This window comes from Labrus bergylta, chromosome 22, assembly GCF_963930695.1.
Source record: "Labrus bergylta chromosome 22, fLabBer1.1, whole genome shotgun sequence".
Lineage (NCBI taxonomy): Eukaryota > Metazoa > Chordata > Actinopteri > Labriformes > Labridae > Labrus > Labrus bergylta.
In genome coordinates, this window is record NC_089216.1 from 13332747 (window position 1) to 13351077 (window position 18331).

The 18331-nt window shown below is 39.8% G+C and overlaps 1 protein-coding gene across 3 annotated transcripts in view; it reads left to right on the plus strand.

Moving 5' to 3' along the window:
- Positions 1 to 18331, plus strand: part of arap2 (ArfGAP with RhoGAP domain, ankyrin repeat and PH domain 2) — a 139322-nt gene that overhangs the window by 109359 nt on the left and 11632 nt on the right. For all 3 annotated transcript variants that reach the window (XM_020629236.3, XM_020629234.3, XM_065950534.1), the window contains 9 exons: positions 597 to 660; positions 1199 to 1362; positions 2501 to 2713; positions 2795 to 2900; positions 5261 to 5408; positions 7089 to 7166; positions 13823 to 13897; positions 14493 to 14610; positions 17844 to 17972. In XM_020629236.3, coding sequence (XP_020484892.2) covers positions 597 to 660; positions 1199 to 1362; positions 2501 to 2713; positions 2795 to 2900; positions 5261 to 5408; positions 7089 to 7166; positions 13823 to 13897; positions 14493 to 14610; positions 17844 to 17972 — 1095 coding nt within the window. The remainder of the gene's footprint in view (positions 1 to 596; positions 661 to 1198; positions 1363 to 2500; positions 2714 to 2794; positions 2901 to 5260; positions 5409 to 7088; positions 7167 to 13822; positions 13898 to 14492; positions 14611 to 17843; positions 17973 to 18331) is intronic.

Sequence of the window (18331 nt, forward strand, 5' to 3'; positions counted from 1 at the left end):
CTTCAAGCCCCTTAGCTCTGCCTGCTTTCCCCCCCCCCCTATATTCTTGCACTATTATTTAAAAAATATTTCTCTCATTCTGGCAGGTTAAACGCTTCCCTCGGTGCAGTTTTATCTGGTTGCATTTTAGACCAACTTTATGTGAAGCTTGATGGCAGATGAGATAAGTGTTCCAACTCCTTTTTTTTTCTTTGAACCATCACTGTGCTATAAACAGATACAAATTGCATCCTTCTTTTCGATATGGTTCCCTCACTTATAACTGAAGAGACAAGCCAGACACGTCTAGACATATTGTGCAGTGCATTATATGCAGTGATGGACGTGATGCTAAATGAACACTTTAGAAAACACAGACCTCAAGAGTGACAGGTGATGAATACAGTGACTTTCAAGCTTCATGGAAAAAGCTTCTAAGTGCTCATGCTTTCTTTTTTTTTTTTAAGTTGTTGTTGTTGTCTTTGAGCTCCTGCAAATGTCAAATCTAACCTGTTCTCGCAACATTGCTTATTATTAGCACAGAACATGTTGCTCTTTGAATGTACAACATTTTTGAGGCTGCATTTCATACGAGTTGTTGTCCGTTCATTCCCCAGCTGTCTCCATACATACGGAGGGCGAGGACAAGATGCAGGTCCTGCTGATGGTGGAGGCTGGAAGGTATGTCAGCCTTTAGGAAATAAAGGTCCGCTAATTGGCACTGTATTTGCTACAACAGCACCATGCATTATGCAATGCTGTTAGCTTTGATATCGCCTTTGTCTCGTTAGTGTGAACACACTTTAGTTACTGTAACCATCCAGTGTAATTAAAGCCTCTACAGACCGCCAGCTTCAGTTAAAGAGACGAGGTGAGACGGCACGTAGCACCAGCCAACGGTTTCAGGCTGCCTTTTTGGAGCGTTGCAGCAACACTTTGTGTTTACTCCGTTAATTGCTCTCCGTTTGAGTGTTTTGATCAAATCTCTCGGGGAAACTGGTGGTTGTTTATAGACGCGTGTTCTTTCAGAAGCGCTTTCGGATTCCTTTTAATCTCGCAGGTTGTTTATTTAATGACTTAGCAGTGCTTTATTTCCAAACGTAAATGCAACTTAAGGTCTTAAAAATATCAAACACTAAATGTTATGGTAAATCATATCACGCCTCGCTGCATTAATAATTACCGTTTTTTGATTTCCATCCTCATTTCTTTAATACAGAACAGTCTACGTCCACGGCTTCAACAAGATGGACTTTGCACTGTGGCACTCTGCCATCAGGCAGGCTGCCGGCACAGATGGCAAGGGCCTCAGCGACCAGCAGCTGACGAAAAATGGGGTCCCTATTATAGTTGACAGCTGCATTGCTTTTGTCACCCAATATGGTGAGTTACATTATTTGAACAGGAAGTAAAAGTTAGAATAGAAACTTCTTCATCAAGGTAAGCCCTTTAGAAGCTCATATACACAGTATGCAGCATCATAAAGAAAATATTCTGTGAATGCTTTCAGCTATTAGGTTATGACACAATCTCTCCTTTTGACCCCTTTTTTCTAGAAACATCAGATTTGTAGTCTTTTTCTTTTGTGTGTGTTTTTAAAATGTGTCTTCTCCTTTAAAGCTCCAGTTAACGTTTGGTTTGTGTCAAATTCTCAGCCTGCTTTCTTTCAATCTAACGCATCACTAAAGCTAATGGATACTATAAAAAAAAAAGGCAGTTTCTTCTGCGTTCAGATATTTCACTCGCCTGACACCTACCCCCCTGTCAGTGTTCACAGATGTTACAAATGACGACATAGAAATTATCAATCTTGTTGCTTATGTTTTTTTTAACCGTTTGTAGGTAATAAAGAGGCATTAGAGTTAACTTCAGTGTGTTTCATCATCACCTTAAAATGTCCTCACAGTAGCTTTAATATTAAGTTCTTATGTAATTGAATTTAAATTAAGAATGTAATACATTTTCATGTTTTTGTTCTGATGTCATGTTGAGTTTTTCTGTCCTTTTCATTTGATGTTTTTATATATCATTATTTGATATCTTTGTCATTTTCATTGCTTTTTTAAATTAGCTTCATTTGTTCCCATGTGTCATACCATGATTGAGTAGGGTGCCATAAGATTGGAGGCAACAGGGGCTATGTTGTTACATAGCCCCTGTTGCTATGTTAACGTGTCATATACTAGAGCACTTGCAAAGCTCCATTATGAGTGGTAATCACTGTAAAAGTTTACTCTGACTGAAACTGTAGAACAACACTGAAGGTTCATTTGCAACGTACAGTTTTGTTTTACCTGCAATTTAGATTCAAATGTGATTATGCAACCCACATCACAGCTCCTGTAAGGTTGCTTTCGCCCTATAATTGCATTTATTTTACATAAAATCTCTGTATTCTGTTACTTTTAGATCAGACAGTGACTATATGGAACACACAATATGAAAAAGTCAAAGTAGTGACCTGGAAAAAGTGTCTCAAACTGTCATAGAAGTTGGAAAATAAACTTTTTTTTGTGAACAGGTTTGTGCCATGAGGGGGTCTACCAGAGGCCGGGCGACCCTGCTCGAGCCGCCCTGCTCCTGGAGGAGTTCACCCGAGACGCTCGTAACGTGAAGCTGCGGGAGAAGGAGCACAAGCTGGAGGACGTTACCGACACGCTGAAGAGCTTTTTATCCGAGGCGGAGGACGCTCTGCTGACCAAGGAGCTCTATCCATACTGGGTGTCAGCTCTGGGTATGTGAGGAATCACTGAACCTAATGTGTTTATTCATTGTTATATGGTTTCAGCTTTTTCAAGTCTGTTTGTTTTTGCAGACGAGAAGGACGAGAGACAGAGAGTGAAGAAGTATTCGACTTTCATCGAGAGTTTGCCAAAGATAAACAGGTCAACGCTTGATGCTCTGCTCCAACATCTGTACAGGTACACACACACACACACACACACACACACACACTTCAAACCGCACACACAGTTGAAGCTTGGGTAAGGGAGGTTATATCACGGTCAGAGTTGCTGCCAGGAATGAGTTTATTACAGTGAAGGAGAAATGCATTTGCTTCTTAAAACATCAAAAACAGGACATGAATAACAATCAGGTACATTAAGTGGGCAATACTTTTCTTTATACATCTACTGCACTTCATTTGAGGCAAAATTAATGTGCTTTTCCTCTTACCTAAATGCATGTAGCTATGGCTAATGTTACTTGTTAGATAATTATTTAAAGAAAAATCCTGTTATGTGCTCCTACTTTTAAAGATATACTGGAGTTAAAGATTAAAAATAGAGTTTTCGGATTGATTTTGCATCAAGAGAGAGTGCGACTCTATACTTCTAAGGATTTTTTATCAGGTTGTGAAACAGACTTAAATTAAAATGGATGCCTCTATATAAGTGGCAAACCAATTGACAAAAACAATAAATGGATTATTTCTATGTAGTTATATTTTAGACAAGGCAACTTACTGCTAGATTCTAAAACAGCCATTGTTTACATTTTCCAAGGAAAAGATTCACACTTTTAGATAATAATAGGTAAGAGGGTACCACTTTGTCCACAGGGGGGGGCGCTAAATTCAACTTTTTTTCAACAGGTTTCATTAAGTCTCAGAGCTCCTCAAAACATGTCTGTTTAGTTTCTTGTTAAAAATCCACTCTGATCCTGTATGTTATCATGCCTATAAACTCCTTTATTTCTGCCCTGCTCAGCACAGGCTGTTTCTGTGTCTGTAGCTTTAAATGTAAATGAGCTGTGTCTGACCACGCCCCTCTCTGGAAAGGGATGTGGCGTGGGCTTTCTCGCTCCATGCCCTATTATTTACGTTGAGAAGGCAGACTACGAGGGCAGAACAAACAACTAGCTGTGGGAGTGTCACCCACCTGGGGGAGGGGCTACCGCCCTATGTGAGGTCATGTAGGGAAAATCTCCAAATGGCCTGTTTGAGCACACATTTTCTGAAAAGTGGAGCAGGCAAAAGATAGAGAGGATGGATTTTTTTGCAAAATTGGGGGGTTCGTAAACAGACTAGGGACACTTAGTGTTAGAAAACTAAGTTTATATTGCATAATATGTGACCTTTAATCTGGAGTTTTTTTATGGCCAAACTGATATTTGAACATTGCTGTAATGACAATTACGCTTCAGTTAAAGGTACATATGTTTAAGCTGTGACTAATGTAATGATGTCTATTCATCAGCTTTTTGCATAAAGATGTTGCATGTTGTAGCATTCCTGATCATTGCAGCCACTAGGTACTTCATTGGAGCCAGACACATCCAGATGATGCATTATAACGCATAAGAATGGAAAGTGTATGCATTTGTTAAGACACTCAAAGGTCCTGCCCTCACAGTAACCCTTGGGTTACTTTGTATTACTTCTGCTAATGACTCTTTACTTGGCTGTATGTGTATTTTTCCTTTTTTCTTTGTATGGAAGCAAGCAATGTGGTTTTTGTGTGCGAAAATGTGAAGGCAATAGAAGTTCTAGAGAATGCAAAAGACATAAAACATGAAGCCGATAAAGACAGCTATAGAATAATCAGAGATCATCAAAGCAGAAATCAAACAAAGTCATAAAAAGAATAAAAGAAAGAAATGCAGGTTCAGTTCGATGGCCTTGAGAAGGTAGAGAGTGAAAGGAGAGGGGTGAGTGTTATTCTATTTGTCTTGAAAAAACAACAAGTAGTCAGATGTTGGAAGTGACACTCCTGCTGCTGTTGCTGTGAAGTTGTTTTCATGGCACCTCCTCCACATTACGAGCGGAAAAGAAAACGTTTGTTTTTTCTCACTGAAGCTGCAATGTCCTCAGGTTGAACATGATGAGTCAATCCTTTATTATTTGTTATTATTTGTTGGCAAAACTGAGTGGCTGATTATTGAAAACTCAATTAGCAAAAAAAAACAGATGAAGTTCATCATGCTAGCTGTGTTATTTTTGGCTGTAAGTGCCAGAGTTATCCTTTATTTAAAAAAAAATAAAAAAAACATAATCAAGCTTAGTATTGCTTCATTTTCAGTCATATGTATTGAAATGTTAGAGTTATTAGTTGTTTAAATGCTTGTTGAATCCTTCTGTAACCTACTCGACACATGTAGGATTTAGCTACAGCCTCCTTGCAGTCACAATGAGACACAATGGCTCAGGACAAAAGGAGACCTGGCAGGAGATGGGGCGCCACATATTCCTTTATTTTTTTAATTTTTTTTTAGGTTAAAACACCAAGCTTTATTTTGAAGGAATATGGTTTTTCTTACCTGCTTTCTTTCTGTGTTTCAGGGTCCATCAGTGTTCCGACCTCAACCAGATGCCAAGCGACAAACTGGCCTCCGTCTTCTCCTCCTGCTTCTTCCAGACCCGAGGACGAACCCCACAGGAGACCAGCGTAGTCCGAGACCTCATCAGCAACTACATTACACTCTTCAGTGTGAGTGAACAGTGTTTCATATATTTGTGTGGTTTTTTTTTACCTTTTTGTGATGGCGCTGATCCGAGTGAAGGACAAGACCATATAGAGGGCGACGGAGCCGGGCTTGACAACAGGATGTTGCTATTTCAACTCCTGAAAAATGTAAAACATGAGGCGTTTATTCACTCAAATATGTCAGAAATTAAAGGCACAGTATGTAGATTCTGCCACCAGGGGGCTCTCAATCAATACAAGGCTGGTGGTGAATCATGGGGAGTCCTTTCTGCTACTCCACTACATATTATACGTTTAAAAAATCGAATATATTTTTCTGGAAAGCTAGCTCTGGCTTCTCCTTTGGCGACCTGTTCAGCTGTTGAATTGTTGTTACTGACATGTGAATGGAACTGTCTGAATGCTGCTGTGACTGTGTTTATTGACTGATTATTGTCTTTGCTTCTTTCAACGACTCGGTAGGCTGTGAAACTGAACTGCCCTTCTGGGATTTATAAAGGTGTCTGAATGTAAATCTGAACATACTGTATATATATTGGAGTTGATGAAACACATTTGAAATCTGAAATAATATCACACAAAACAAACCCTACTCAGCTCTCAAAATAGACAGTTAAATGGCGGGAAGCTAAGGGCGTGTTTTGATTTCACCCTGCACTCAGTGACAGCACACAACTCTGGAAAACACAGATATTACATTTAAGAAATAAACAGGTCAGCCCGAGACGAAAAAAAAAAAAAAAAACCCAGAAGTATCCTTGTTCAGAACATCTTCAGCTCGAGGCGAAACAAGGCCGGTTTTATGACTCTGATGTTCTTGTACAGATGAGGAGTCATTTTGATAGAAAAAGATCACTTCATGTTGAAACAAAAAAAAGGGGAGGAAAAATAAGTTTTCTCTTCAGTTGAGTCTGATTTCTTCTCTTGCTGTCTTTTTTGTTTGTTAATTTCATACATACTCATTTTAGCAATGAGGGGGGGGGGGGGGGTTGCAATATTAGCCTTAGAGAGCTGCCTGTCTTGCGGGAAAACACAGCAACAGAGTGCCTGCTAATTCCTGGAGGAACAGAGGGATCCCTCTTGTTCTGACGTTTGAAGGAGGAGCGTTCGCGCCCCAAATCAGTACGGGACACGGCCATTCGCATGACAAATCGCCATTAAGCTCAACCAATCACGAACCGGCAAATGCACACGTTCTGTGACTTAAAACTCACATTATCAGGCCTAAACACACACACACCATGAATTTGCCACTTTTCCTTTTTTTTTTGCTTCCTCCAATCTTCTTTGCCATTCGTGTGAGTCTAACAAAGCAAATTGTTCTCTGAAAATGATAATGATGTTAGAAAAAGAAAAGTTGGAATAAAAAAATGTCATTTCCCACACAGAGCTTTGTGAAAGGAACGAGCATTCACTTGGCGCCGCGCTGTGTCAAACACTCACAGCCGACTTCTTTCTTCAGACTTAGTTTGAGAAGTGCACGCTAAACAACCCAATTTTTCAGCGAGAGCATGATACCTTTTACTGGTTTAATTCAGTCTGCCTTGTGATGTGTTAAAGTGCTTAAAGTCACATTGCCTTTGGAAATGGGATTCTATTAAGCTGTTAGAATTTCTCCGAAGGAAGGTTTCCATAGGCTGAGTTTGAATTAATGCATGTGTTTGTTTGCAATGTTTCCAACAGGTCACTGAGGAGCGGCTACAACAGATGGAGATAGAGAATAGTTTCATCACGCGCTGGAATGAAAAAAAGGACTCAACAGTAAGTCCAACCCAAACAGATATATCACCATTGTGTGTCAAACAAACAGGGTAAAATGAGACAGCACATACAACTCTGATTAGACGGAGAGAAGAACATTGGAGTGGCAAAAGTATAAAGATATGAAAATATAATCTTTCAAAGGAAGCAAAAGGAAAAAAAAAAAAGAATGCAAGGATACTCTGAAATACAAATGAGACATATTTCAGAGGATTAATGGATGACAGATCTATATTGAGTCAGATTTTTCATTTTGTTGTGTTTATATTGTTACACAGATGATATACAGTTGTACATGCCAGTAGCCCTTAGACAGTAGGTTAGAGACAGCCAAACTTGAGGCATGTTATGCTGCTGTTTAGAGCTGGTTATCGACAATTTATTTCTGCTACTTTAGTCAGTTAAGACAGATTTGATGGTTAATTAACAGTCAAGATTGACTTTTTCATCAATGCGAACGATAGCTTGGTGTGTGGCGCTGACGGAGTATGAGTATGCAGAAATTGTGTGTAATGGTCACTTGACATAGCAGCCTAAGTCATCAGTGTGTGAATGGTCAAGTAGTCAAAAGACTAGAGAATTGCTATAAGCACTCAAGTCCATTACCATTTATGTTTCCCTGATGTCCGGTCTTAGAGTCTTTTTTTAACGAGCCATGCACAGCCCTTTGATTGAGAGCGCTATTCATAACATTTTTCATTGGTTAATACATTTATAGATGTATTTTCAATTATTATTATTGCCCATTACATGCACTCCTATACATTTTACTTTTAACCAAATTGAGAGGGATTTTTTTGTCACATTTGATTTGCTTCTCTATTTGGGGCAATTTTCACCTTAACAGTTGAGGCAGCTGAAGGGAGACAGGAAACATTTTGGAAATAAGAAATGGGGGATGCAGCAAAAAAAAAAACGGGGTTGGAATTTAACCCCGGGCCCGCTGCATCCAGGACTGTATCCTCTGTATTTGGGCTGCATACTCAATCCACTCAGCTAATCTAACACCACCAAGCTGAGTGATCTAATCGGAGATCTGAAGGCTTTTGGTGGGGAGTTAGATCACAGTGAACAACTTTGCTTCCAGGAAAAACAAAGTTAACAGATATTCATGAACTCTATCACCTTGGTCACTGATATATATCCCTTAAAATTTGATTTGAAAAAGGAACATTTCCCTTGATCTCTCCAAAAGTTGTGTTATATTACACAATCAAAAGACAGATAAATAAGTCTTTCTTAGTTATGTTTACTAAAAGTACAACAGGTATCAACTTTACAATCAGAGAGTAAGCAAATCATCTTGTTTACTTCCTTAGCTTAGTTTGGGATGTAATACTAACAGGGTAATAGCAAAGCCTTTCTTCTGCTGTTGATATTGTGTGCTGTGTATTTGAGTTTGTGCGTCATCGCTCTCAAACCAGAGGTTCATTCAAACTACTTTCCTGTTTTTCTGTGGATGTGCATGTGGATGGGAGGGGTGGGGGGGAGTGCGCGTGAGCTGGCGGATTAGGGGGAAAATGAGGACTTAATTCTTGTTAACCTTTACGATAGGTACTTCATGCAGGGGTGACTCAGACAAGAAAGAAAACATTCAGTTCAGACAAATAAAAAAAAATTAAATCACATTCTGTTGCTGCTGCTGTTGTTGAAATCTGAAATAGGTTTTGAGGCTTTTAGAACATGTCCGCTGCTGTGGGGCAGGGGTTTACTCTGTGGAAAGCAAATGCTATTATAGAGCTGTCTGAGGTGAAAAGTAGATCAACATTTTAGCTTTGGACACCAATTTTGTATTTCAAGGGGTTTTAATATAGGAAATATATCTGGTCAAAAATGTTCAAGTTATTGGGGATTTTTTTCATGAAAGTAAGTAATTTAGTCTATTAATGTCAGTTATGTCTTAGGGATGATTTAACAGTTTAGCAAAGCCGAGGAGTCATTCAAATGTTATATGTATCATCTCCTTCTAGGTCTGTTTTCATCTCTTTAGCCCCATTTTATATTTGGGATCATCATTTCCATCAGTGTTTATAACATACCAGAGAACACAGCTAGCAGAGCCACCAATTGAGAAGCTAAAGTGAAAGGAAAATGTAAAAATGACCATTTAAATTGTCCATTGTATGCATCCATTTCATGCAGAGCTCTCAATCTGAAGAAATATAACCACACAAAAAAAAGTTGGAAGAAAATTTAATTTCCCCACCCACCGACTTACAAAGGCTATGTTTGCATGCAGTTTATTTGTATATTGGTATGTGGCTCAGGTTGATATAAACTATCATGCATAGAAAGAACACCTGGGTGGCTTTTTTTTTATTCTGGAGCTGTTCACACTGGTTATAAAGTGTACCTCTTAAGATCTTGGCTTTTAATGTAGAAGAAGAAATGCATTTTGATTTGGATATGCATCATAACAACAAATCATGAAGATGGTGTTTGACGGACGGCTGTGGAAACATGTCTTATACCATCAACTCTCGACCTATGTATTTCTGTCTATGGGGGGAATTATGGAAACATTTTGTTATATTACAGCTTTGATAATCACTGTGCAACCAGAAAGATATCCACTACTGTAAGACTGGCTCTGTGAGGCACAGTGATAATACTGACCAAATGGTAGTAAATCAAAGGAATTTGCTAACATGCTTCTTCATTTATAAGGAAACATGCTATGTTGAAGTGCTGGCTTCTCTGACAACAAAGAAGCAGCAAGTGCGTCCTCTGTCTTAAGTTTTGATTCCCGTCTGGAATGATTTGTATTTTGTTTTGACATGAGAAGGTAAGCATTTTTTTTAGCCACCCCCTCACTGCCGTTTTGGATGCCTCCTCAGTTTGCCAGGCAAACCAACAGGTGTTGCAGCGATGGAAGTGGACAAGCAAACTCTTTTAGTTGCCATTTTTCTAATAAGCTCCACAACCAGACACATGGTAAATTAGGATAAATATTGGAGGTGCTTTTGAAAAATGGAGAGCGGTTAGAATGTAAAAAGGGTTGACTGCTGTTTGCTGGACGGGCCATTTTTTTTCCCATTGGGAAAACAATGTCGGCATACAAGAGGATATCTTCTGTATTAGCTTTCATTTGTAGTGATGTAGCCTCAGAAAGTGAGGCTTCAAGGGAAGCCTGCCGGTCATTTTTGATGGTCATCGTTTGTAGTCTCACGAACGACTTTATTAGTGGTGATGAAGCTGGCATAAGGCATCTGAGAGTAGGTATTAAGCTGTACATACTAACATATTTTGAATTTAAAACAGGAATTCGGTGAGTTAAAAAGTTCAATTGTCAAACGGTAAGTGTGGACAAGTTTTGGGATTGCATCATGTCTGATGCGTTCTGAGCACTCTTTCCCTCAACAGGAACTGATTTTCCTGTACTGAAAGTGCCTTCTGAATATACTTCTTGGGCTACAACAAATACAAAGCAGAACACTTTTGACACCCAAAATAGTGTAACATGCTTACAGATTCTGCCTTCATATGCTGAATCTGTATTCACAGGTGCTGTACAATCCTGCGGATGTCTGTCCCAAACTCCATGGCTCCACGTCCCCTCATGCCCATGTGATGCCCCTAGAGAAAAAGTCAGAGTCCCTAAAGCGAGTGAATATCATCCTCCTGAACACCTAGTTTGTGTGAAACCATCAATAGCTGTCCAACCAGTTGAGAGACATTGCCATCCCTAGACCTGAAATTAGAAACATTTTTGACCCTTCTTACTGTTAGGTAAGTTTCAAGACCAAACAGTTCAGCCTGTTGGAAGAAGATGTCTAGGCAGGGAGGAAAGCACAGGTAGGATTTAAGGTATAGGACGCTGCTGAACATTGGGCACTTAAGTATGGACCTGAATACATACGCAGTGTCTGTTTTGACACTTGCAGGAAGCTCGTCTCGGAGGGCTCGGTCTCTGCAGGTGAAGGTTCTGACCTCATCTGTTTCCTTCAAAAAGCAGGGAATGAAAAAGAGTCTTGTGGCCCTGTAAGTGGATAGTATGTCTAGACTGAGGGAGTAAGTAAATCAGAGATATAATGAGGTGTAAGGCAATGTCATGCCTTGTAAGCTAGAAGTGGGACTTTAAAATCAATACTTGCATTTACAGCCAGAGCAAGAGCGGAGAGAGTATGACTTTGCTAAAGATTAGAAATGCCCTCAATTTGTATAGAACATCACTGTTTTTCTAACTCTTACTTAAGAAATATCCCCATCAGCTGTAAAACCGTTAAGAACATCTTTTCTTGCGCAGAAAGTTGTCACCATAGTCTTTCTTTGTCCTGTATAAAAATGCTTTGTCTGTCAATTGTACCTGTTATCCCTTCCATCACTTAACAATGAATGGGGAAGGTAGAAAAGTGTACTTGGCAGACCCAGAGGGCAGCATACATGTGTGTGTAACTTTTCACAATTACAGCTTTCGCTCCATCGGTTTGAAAGACTGTAATTTCAGTGTCACTTTAGGGCTGTGGGAGTTAGAAGTGGATTCTTTTCTCTTGTCATGTGACAGTTCTCCCAGCTCTAACCAACAATGCTTCTCAGTTCCCTTTGCGCAATAAAATGACAAAGGAAAAAGAAAGTTAACATGCATTAACCATGCACCTTGTCTTGAGCTTTTCTGTTGTTTTTTTTTTTTTGCCGGCCAAAAAATGTAATTGTATGCAGAGAGGATTACAACTTTGACACACCGAGAAAGGTGCCATGATTTGTACTGACAAGAGAAATATTGCCGGGATTGACCTCGAGAATGTCAGCTAGAAAGGCCATTAAAAAGTCTTCCTTTTAATTTCACCCAGGTTCAATTCGGTTAGAAGAAAATGTTCCTCCTTCAACTTTAATCTATTAATCTGCAGGTCAAAAATCAAAGGGCAGAATGGGAAAATTATCTCAAATCCAATTCTATACTGTGCTAGAATTGTGTTTATTTATTTATATATATTTTATGGTTTCTCCTTGTATGATGTGCTAAATGTCAGCTATAGTCTGGCTTTTTTTTTAATCTCCTCACCCAAACAGTAGTCGATAAATCATGATCTCTGAAGAAAATGATCGAGAAAGAGACGTCATCTATAGTCCTATAAAAACCCCAAACTATTGCTGCCTTGAGGTCTAGACGGTAAGTACCAATCAAACGCCTCCCTGGCTGGTTTTGCGCACCGATGCTGCATACCAGCCGCACTCAAAGCTCTTCGCTGCCGTCGCCGGGCATATTTCACATCTACAGGAGGATGGCAGAGAAAGCTCAGTTCTACTGACCAATGCAACGGCTGACCCTGCTAAACGGGGCACAAAATGAAGACAGAAATAAAGCACTGATAAAGCTTTTCAGCGATTGGCGACAAGTGAGGAAGTCGAATGGTCTGAAAAAAGACAGCATGGTTGCTGTTTTTCTGTTGCCGTGTTTGTTTTCTAACATTCAGTTGGATATTGTTGGTTGAGGGCTGCACGGTGGTTCAGTGGTTAGCGATGTGGCCTGACAGCAACAAGGTGCCTGTTGGACAGGGCCTTTCTGTATGGCATGCCTGTTGTCCCTGTGCATGCGTGGGTTTTCTCTGAGTACTTCCACTTCCTCCCACAGTCCAAATACATGATCGGTTATTTAATAACAGATCCTACTTGGCCCGTAACGGAGATAGTTGCCTAGTTGTTTGTCTCAGTATGTCAGCTCTATGATTGACTGGCGACCAGTCCAGGGTGTACCGGCCTCTCGCCTAATGGCAGCTGAGATCGGCCCCAGCTCCCTGCGAAAACTGAACAATAAGCAGTATGGATAATGGATGGATGGAATAGATGGATGGTAGATGGTTACGTAGATGAATGAAGCTGAAAGTGATGTGTTGAGGTCCTCTCTGAAATACAGACACAGACGGCTAGAAGAACCTTTTAGTACCATGAGAAGTTCCTTGGAGGAAAAGTTCTGCTTACTGGTGGCAATATGACTTTGAAGTGTTGTCTTCCACAAAAGGCTTCCAAACATTAGAATTGGATGGTGCTTTGTTTATTCATTCATTATATCGTATTGTAGTTTTCAGAAATTGAAAAACAAAACACTATAATACTAAAATCAGAGAAGATAAATTTCAGATCTGAAGTAAAGAAAAAGCTACTTTTTGAAAGGTTTTTATCATTTTATAAATGGTTCCTTCTCTTCAGTGTGGTGTTTCTTTAAATAAAACAAAAAGGACGACCTCACAGTGAATGCATCCTTCCCTCTCTCTCTCTCTCTCTCTCTCCTCACTTTTTCTTGCACTTCTGCTGGGCTCAACACTGGCAACAATAATCCAGGGAAATGTTCCATGGTGCGTTTTCCAAAAAACAGTTTTGAAACCGACAGCACACCTTAAGCTAAGAGCTGAGGAGAGATTTCGGTTTTAGCACAGGTGAAACATGCACCCTTACGCCTTCTCTTTTACAAGTTCATCTCACACATGTCCTCTTTATTTAGCTTGTTTTAACACCAACGGCATTTTTGTTTGCCTCCCGCTCGGTAAACGACCTCTGGGTTCCTTTCAAAATCCTCAAACTGTTTCTCTCACTTTTCTCCATTGTGATTCGTGCCACGCCGGAGTGTGTGAATTAAGAAGAAAAGCCAATTAATCCTGCTGCATTGCTGTTGTTTTTTTTTTTGTAATTCAACTGATCTCTCCGTCTCCCTCCCTCAGTTTGCTCCTGCCGGGGACTTGATTTTCGAGGTGTACTTGGAAAAGAGAGAGCCGGAGAACTGCTGTTTGATCAAGGTATAAGAGATGGCGGCGTTAGTCCTCTTTGCATGTGCTTTCAAATAGGTCCCCAGTGGTGAGGTGAAATAAGTAAAGGGTGAGGGGGAGGAGATGGTAGAATGAGGGGTGGAGAGGTTGATAGAATCGGGCTGAGACATTTGTGGTTTAACCTGATGGGATTGCCGCCGCTGAAATAAATCAAAAGCGAAGCAATCAAAGAAACGTCTGATTTAATTGTGTGAGTAATTGCATTTTACAAGCTGGGCAGGCCGCTGTAGGTTACGGTCGCCTTTTCAAAGGGCAGCGGGCGGATGGGGTTAAAAAAAGGAACTACAATACTCTGCTTTCTCTCTGCGGAGTAAAAATGCTTTGTTCAGTCCTGTTCAGGTAATAACTTGACTAAAAAAAGCAAGAACGTAATCACTTCATGGCTGCTAGTCATTTATATATGTGTGTAGTTAGCAGGCAGATATTTTAAAGGCTGTGATATTGATTCAGAGAGCTTTTATATGCAGCATGTTCTCACTTTGTTCAACTTGTGTTTCCTTTATATATTTTATATTGTTTCTTTGCTCCTATACATGAATTAACACCTCTGTTGTTTTTGTGGTAGATGTCTCCTTGCATGCGGTCCTCTGAGCTCGCAGAAACAACGCTGACCACGAGGAACATCTCCTTTAACGACGATGACCTCTGGACCACCTTTGAGGTCATTGAGAATGGAGAGTTAGGTATGCACATTAAGAAATTTACCGAATATAAGAAGAAGATTTATCCCATAATATGTTTCTTTAATCTTACAACTGGACACTTGCCTCATATTGTCTCTAAAGCTACACTCGTGCACTCCTAGAATGTTTCAGGAAATCCTACTTCTGGAATCTTCCTGAGTCGCTCATTCACACATGTCCCTTAGAGCATGAAATGATTCTCCTGTCAGGCGAGGACGGGAGGGTCACAGGAGTAAAAAGACGACACGGAAATCAAAGCGGAGCCACAGAGTCCGTCACTACGACCACCGATTTGTTACCTTTATATCAATCACTGTGTTATTGGACGCATTTAAAGTTCCTACAAACGAGTGGAAAAGAGTAAACTAGGGAGCCGAGAAGAGAAGGAAGCTGCTTTATTAGGTGCATAACGATTTCACCATCACGCACCGCATATGTCTGTGTCAAACCCCGCCCACTCGCCAATCAACTCTCCTTGCAATTTGTGTGAAAACAGCATAAAAATATGTTCCAGAAATATCACAGAGTTACAGTCAAAATCAGTTTTCAATAACCACACAGTACTTTAAAGAGTCCTTACTTTAGAAGCAGATCTGTACACACATGAACTTTCTTTATACATGATTGGATAGTGGGTGCCAACCTAAATCTTGGCATTTTGCCTTTAAATTGAAAGTGGAACTGGAGATAGGGAATGCCTGGAGGGGTTTAAGAGAGGTATGACATGCAGCAAAGGGTCCCCTGGCCAGGAATCAAACTATATGCCCTTTAACTTTCTTTGGCTTAAGGAGCTGATAGTTTTGAAAGAACGAGTTCACGTGCAGCTCTTTTGCTTCTGCACAACATCAAAACATCTTCATACAACACCAAAGTGTTCACACATAACTTCCTCTCACCCTTCTGCAAAATGGGCCTATTATGCCCCAAATGAAGGTATTCATTTAAATGCAATAATGTGTCATTAAAAATGACTTACATATAGAACGGAATAGACGAGCGTTTTTCTTTTTCCTTTCCTTTTTTATCCACTTGTTCCAACTTAAACTTACATAATATTAAAATCAGTGATTTAAAGCTCCTCTGAGGAACTTTTGGTTTGTGTTGAGTTTGGTCCCCCCGGTGGATGAAATGCTTCCATTTATTCCCCTTCGGACCTTGTCCTGTTTTAACAAACAATTTTAATGTGCTTTTTTTTTTTTTTTTTTTTTTTTTACAATTAATAACTCTCTGAATCTGTTCTGTGAATAATGTAAACTAAATATGTATTTTGCATGACCTCGTCTTACACCTACCGTGTGGCAGTGGTTTCAGATATTTAAAAAAATCAAAATCATCAATCTAGATGCTGATGGTCTCGACTCATTTTGTGGCTCATATGGAGACGTCAATATTAACTTCAGTCTTTTTCATAACCACATAAAAACTCCTGACAGGAGCTTTAATAGAGTCAAATCTGTTCAAATCATTCGGCAGCCTTGAACCCAACACAGTTATCTTAATTAACACTTACTATGAAATCAACATTGAAATTCAAACGTTGAGAGTCAAACAGTCAAATTTATACAACAAGCCTTGTCACTAATTTTCTTGTATTCTCTTTTACAAGACATTGAAAACCGGCATTTTTATTTCAAACAAAGAAAACATCTGGACCAGCAAATGTAATCTCCTTTTTCTCAGACAAAGAGTTCCATTAAGTCCTTTATTTAAAGGCCGTTTTAACCTGTATTTTGTTAGAATTTAATAATTCAAAGCTTTAATTATATTACCTCTCAAATCATTTTTAATGTTTTACATTAAAGTTACCGCATGTTGTTCCAGGTTTCTGTTAAGCAAACATATCTGAGTGGAATTTCTTTCTTTAGAAGATTTTGATGTGAAATAATAACTTCTTTGGATAAGGCCCGGTCAAATCCCATAGCAGTTACACCTTTACCTTAACTGTCCCCTTATTACCATCAATCCAATCAGTAACAGATGCACCATTTAAACCAGCACATACAAAGACCCCCCCTTCCTGTCATCAGATCACGCTCTGATTGGACTATTATACGATCTCTCTAATGAACCCGTGTCCGTGAACATGGAAACACACTGAGAAATTAGCTGAGCGTCGTCAGTCTGATGAAATGCACATGAATTAATCATCCCAACCATCATGTGTCATAAAATTACCTTCATCTTCCTCGCGTGATCGGCCTGGGGAGCTGACCTGCCTCATCTTATATTAACATTCACCCACCAGAACACGCCCGCATTTGATCGTACCTCGGGAAGCCAAGCGAGCAAGGGGAAGTCAAAGTTGAGCTTTGTCGCCGAAGTTGCTTAGCTGGCGGTCCACGTGCACTTTTCATCAGTTCACTGAGAGTTTAGGCGGCACTCTCGTGTTTGTTTTCCCTCCCTACAAAGTTACAGAGGACACGTCGTCCTCCTCTAAAAAAAGGTGTGTTGAATACTGAATATATCTGCCGTCGGTTCAGCATATTTTCCGTGCCGAGACAATATGTCTGTAAAAGAGTAAACACAAGTTATTTTGAAGGCGGAAGCGTGACAGGTTTTGCTCATAAAACCATAAAGAAGGCAGGGGGAAGTGCGTTAATTAGCCATTTTGGAGGATAGCGACAGATAAACACTGTTATCCAGGACAATAGGCAGAAAAAAGGGGGAGCTAATATTTGTTGGGAAATGAGGAACTAATTCCATGGCCGGGGTCTGCAGAGATTCCACAGTGGAGATAAGCCCAGCTATGAATAAGTTATGCTTTTGTGCCTCTTTTTACCTCCTTTGGTTATGAAAAACAAGGGAGGGAAAGAGAGAGCAGGGGTGCTGGTACACAAATTATCCACTTTTATTTTGGCGTGGCTGATAGCATGTACCCTGTGCACCAATTAGGAAGAGATAATAGGTCTATTTTGCACATGAGTGTGTTTTTATAATCAGCTCCTGATATGCTGGAGATAATTTAAACTGCTTTGTGATGAAAATGGTGAGAACAACAACATAATTTAGTTATTTGGTTAACTGGAATTAGTCATGGAGGTTTTATGAGGATGTGATTGTGTTGCATGCATTTTTAATTCGAAATAAGACCAGAAGACAAAGTGGATTTGTTGCCGGAGTTGACTTCTTTTACCCAACCAATTCTGTTTGACCGTTGCTGTTTATTTCCTGGCAGATTCACCTGCCAATCAATTCCCTTCCCGCTGACCTCATGTCTTAATGTTTTTGAACAGAGAGACCGCTGCACCACAGTGAGAAAATTCTGGAGCAGGTGTTGGAGTGGAGTAACCTGGACTGCCCCAGCTCTGCTTATCTTGTTATAAAGAAGTTTTCAGAGGCCAGAAGAGAGGAGGATGGGAAAGGTGCAGTATGAATTCTGTGTTGAGTATCAGGTTGTTATTTCATCAGTAGACGCATGTTCCGATGTTACGTCAACTGTGACATGAAATGTATTAAATGCAATTGAGATAGTATGGAAACTAGTTAGCAAGAGAAGTTGGAACAATTAACCAGTTGTAGAGAATAAACAGTTAAAAATGTTGCTATTAGCTTAAATTGAGATACATTATTTTTGAAATTTGCCAATATCTGATATGCTGATATTATCAACCAAGATGGATGGATGGATGGATAGTTATGTTCAATGGATGGATGGATGGATAGTTGGGTTGAATGGTTGAGTTGGGTTGGATGGATGGCTGGATGGATGGATAGTTGGGTT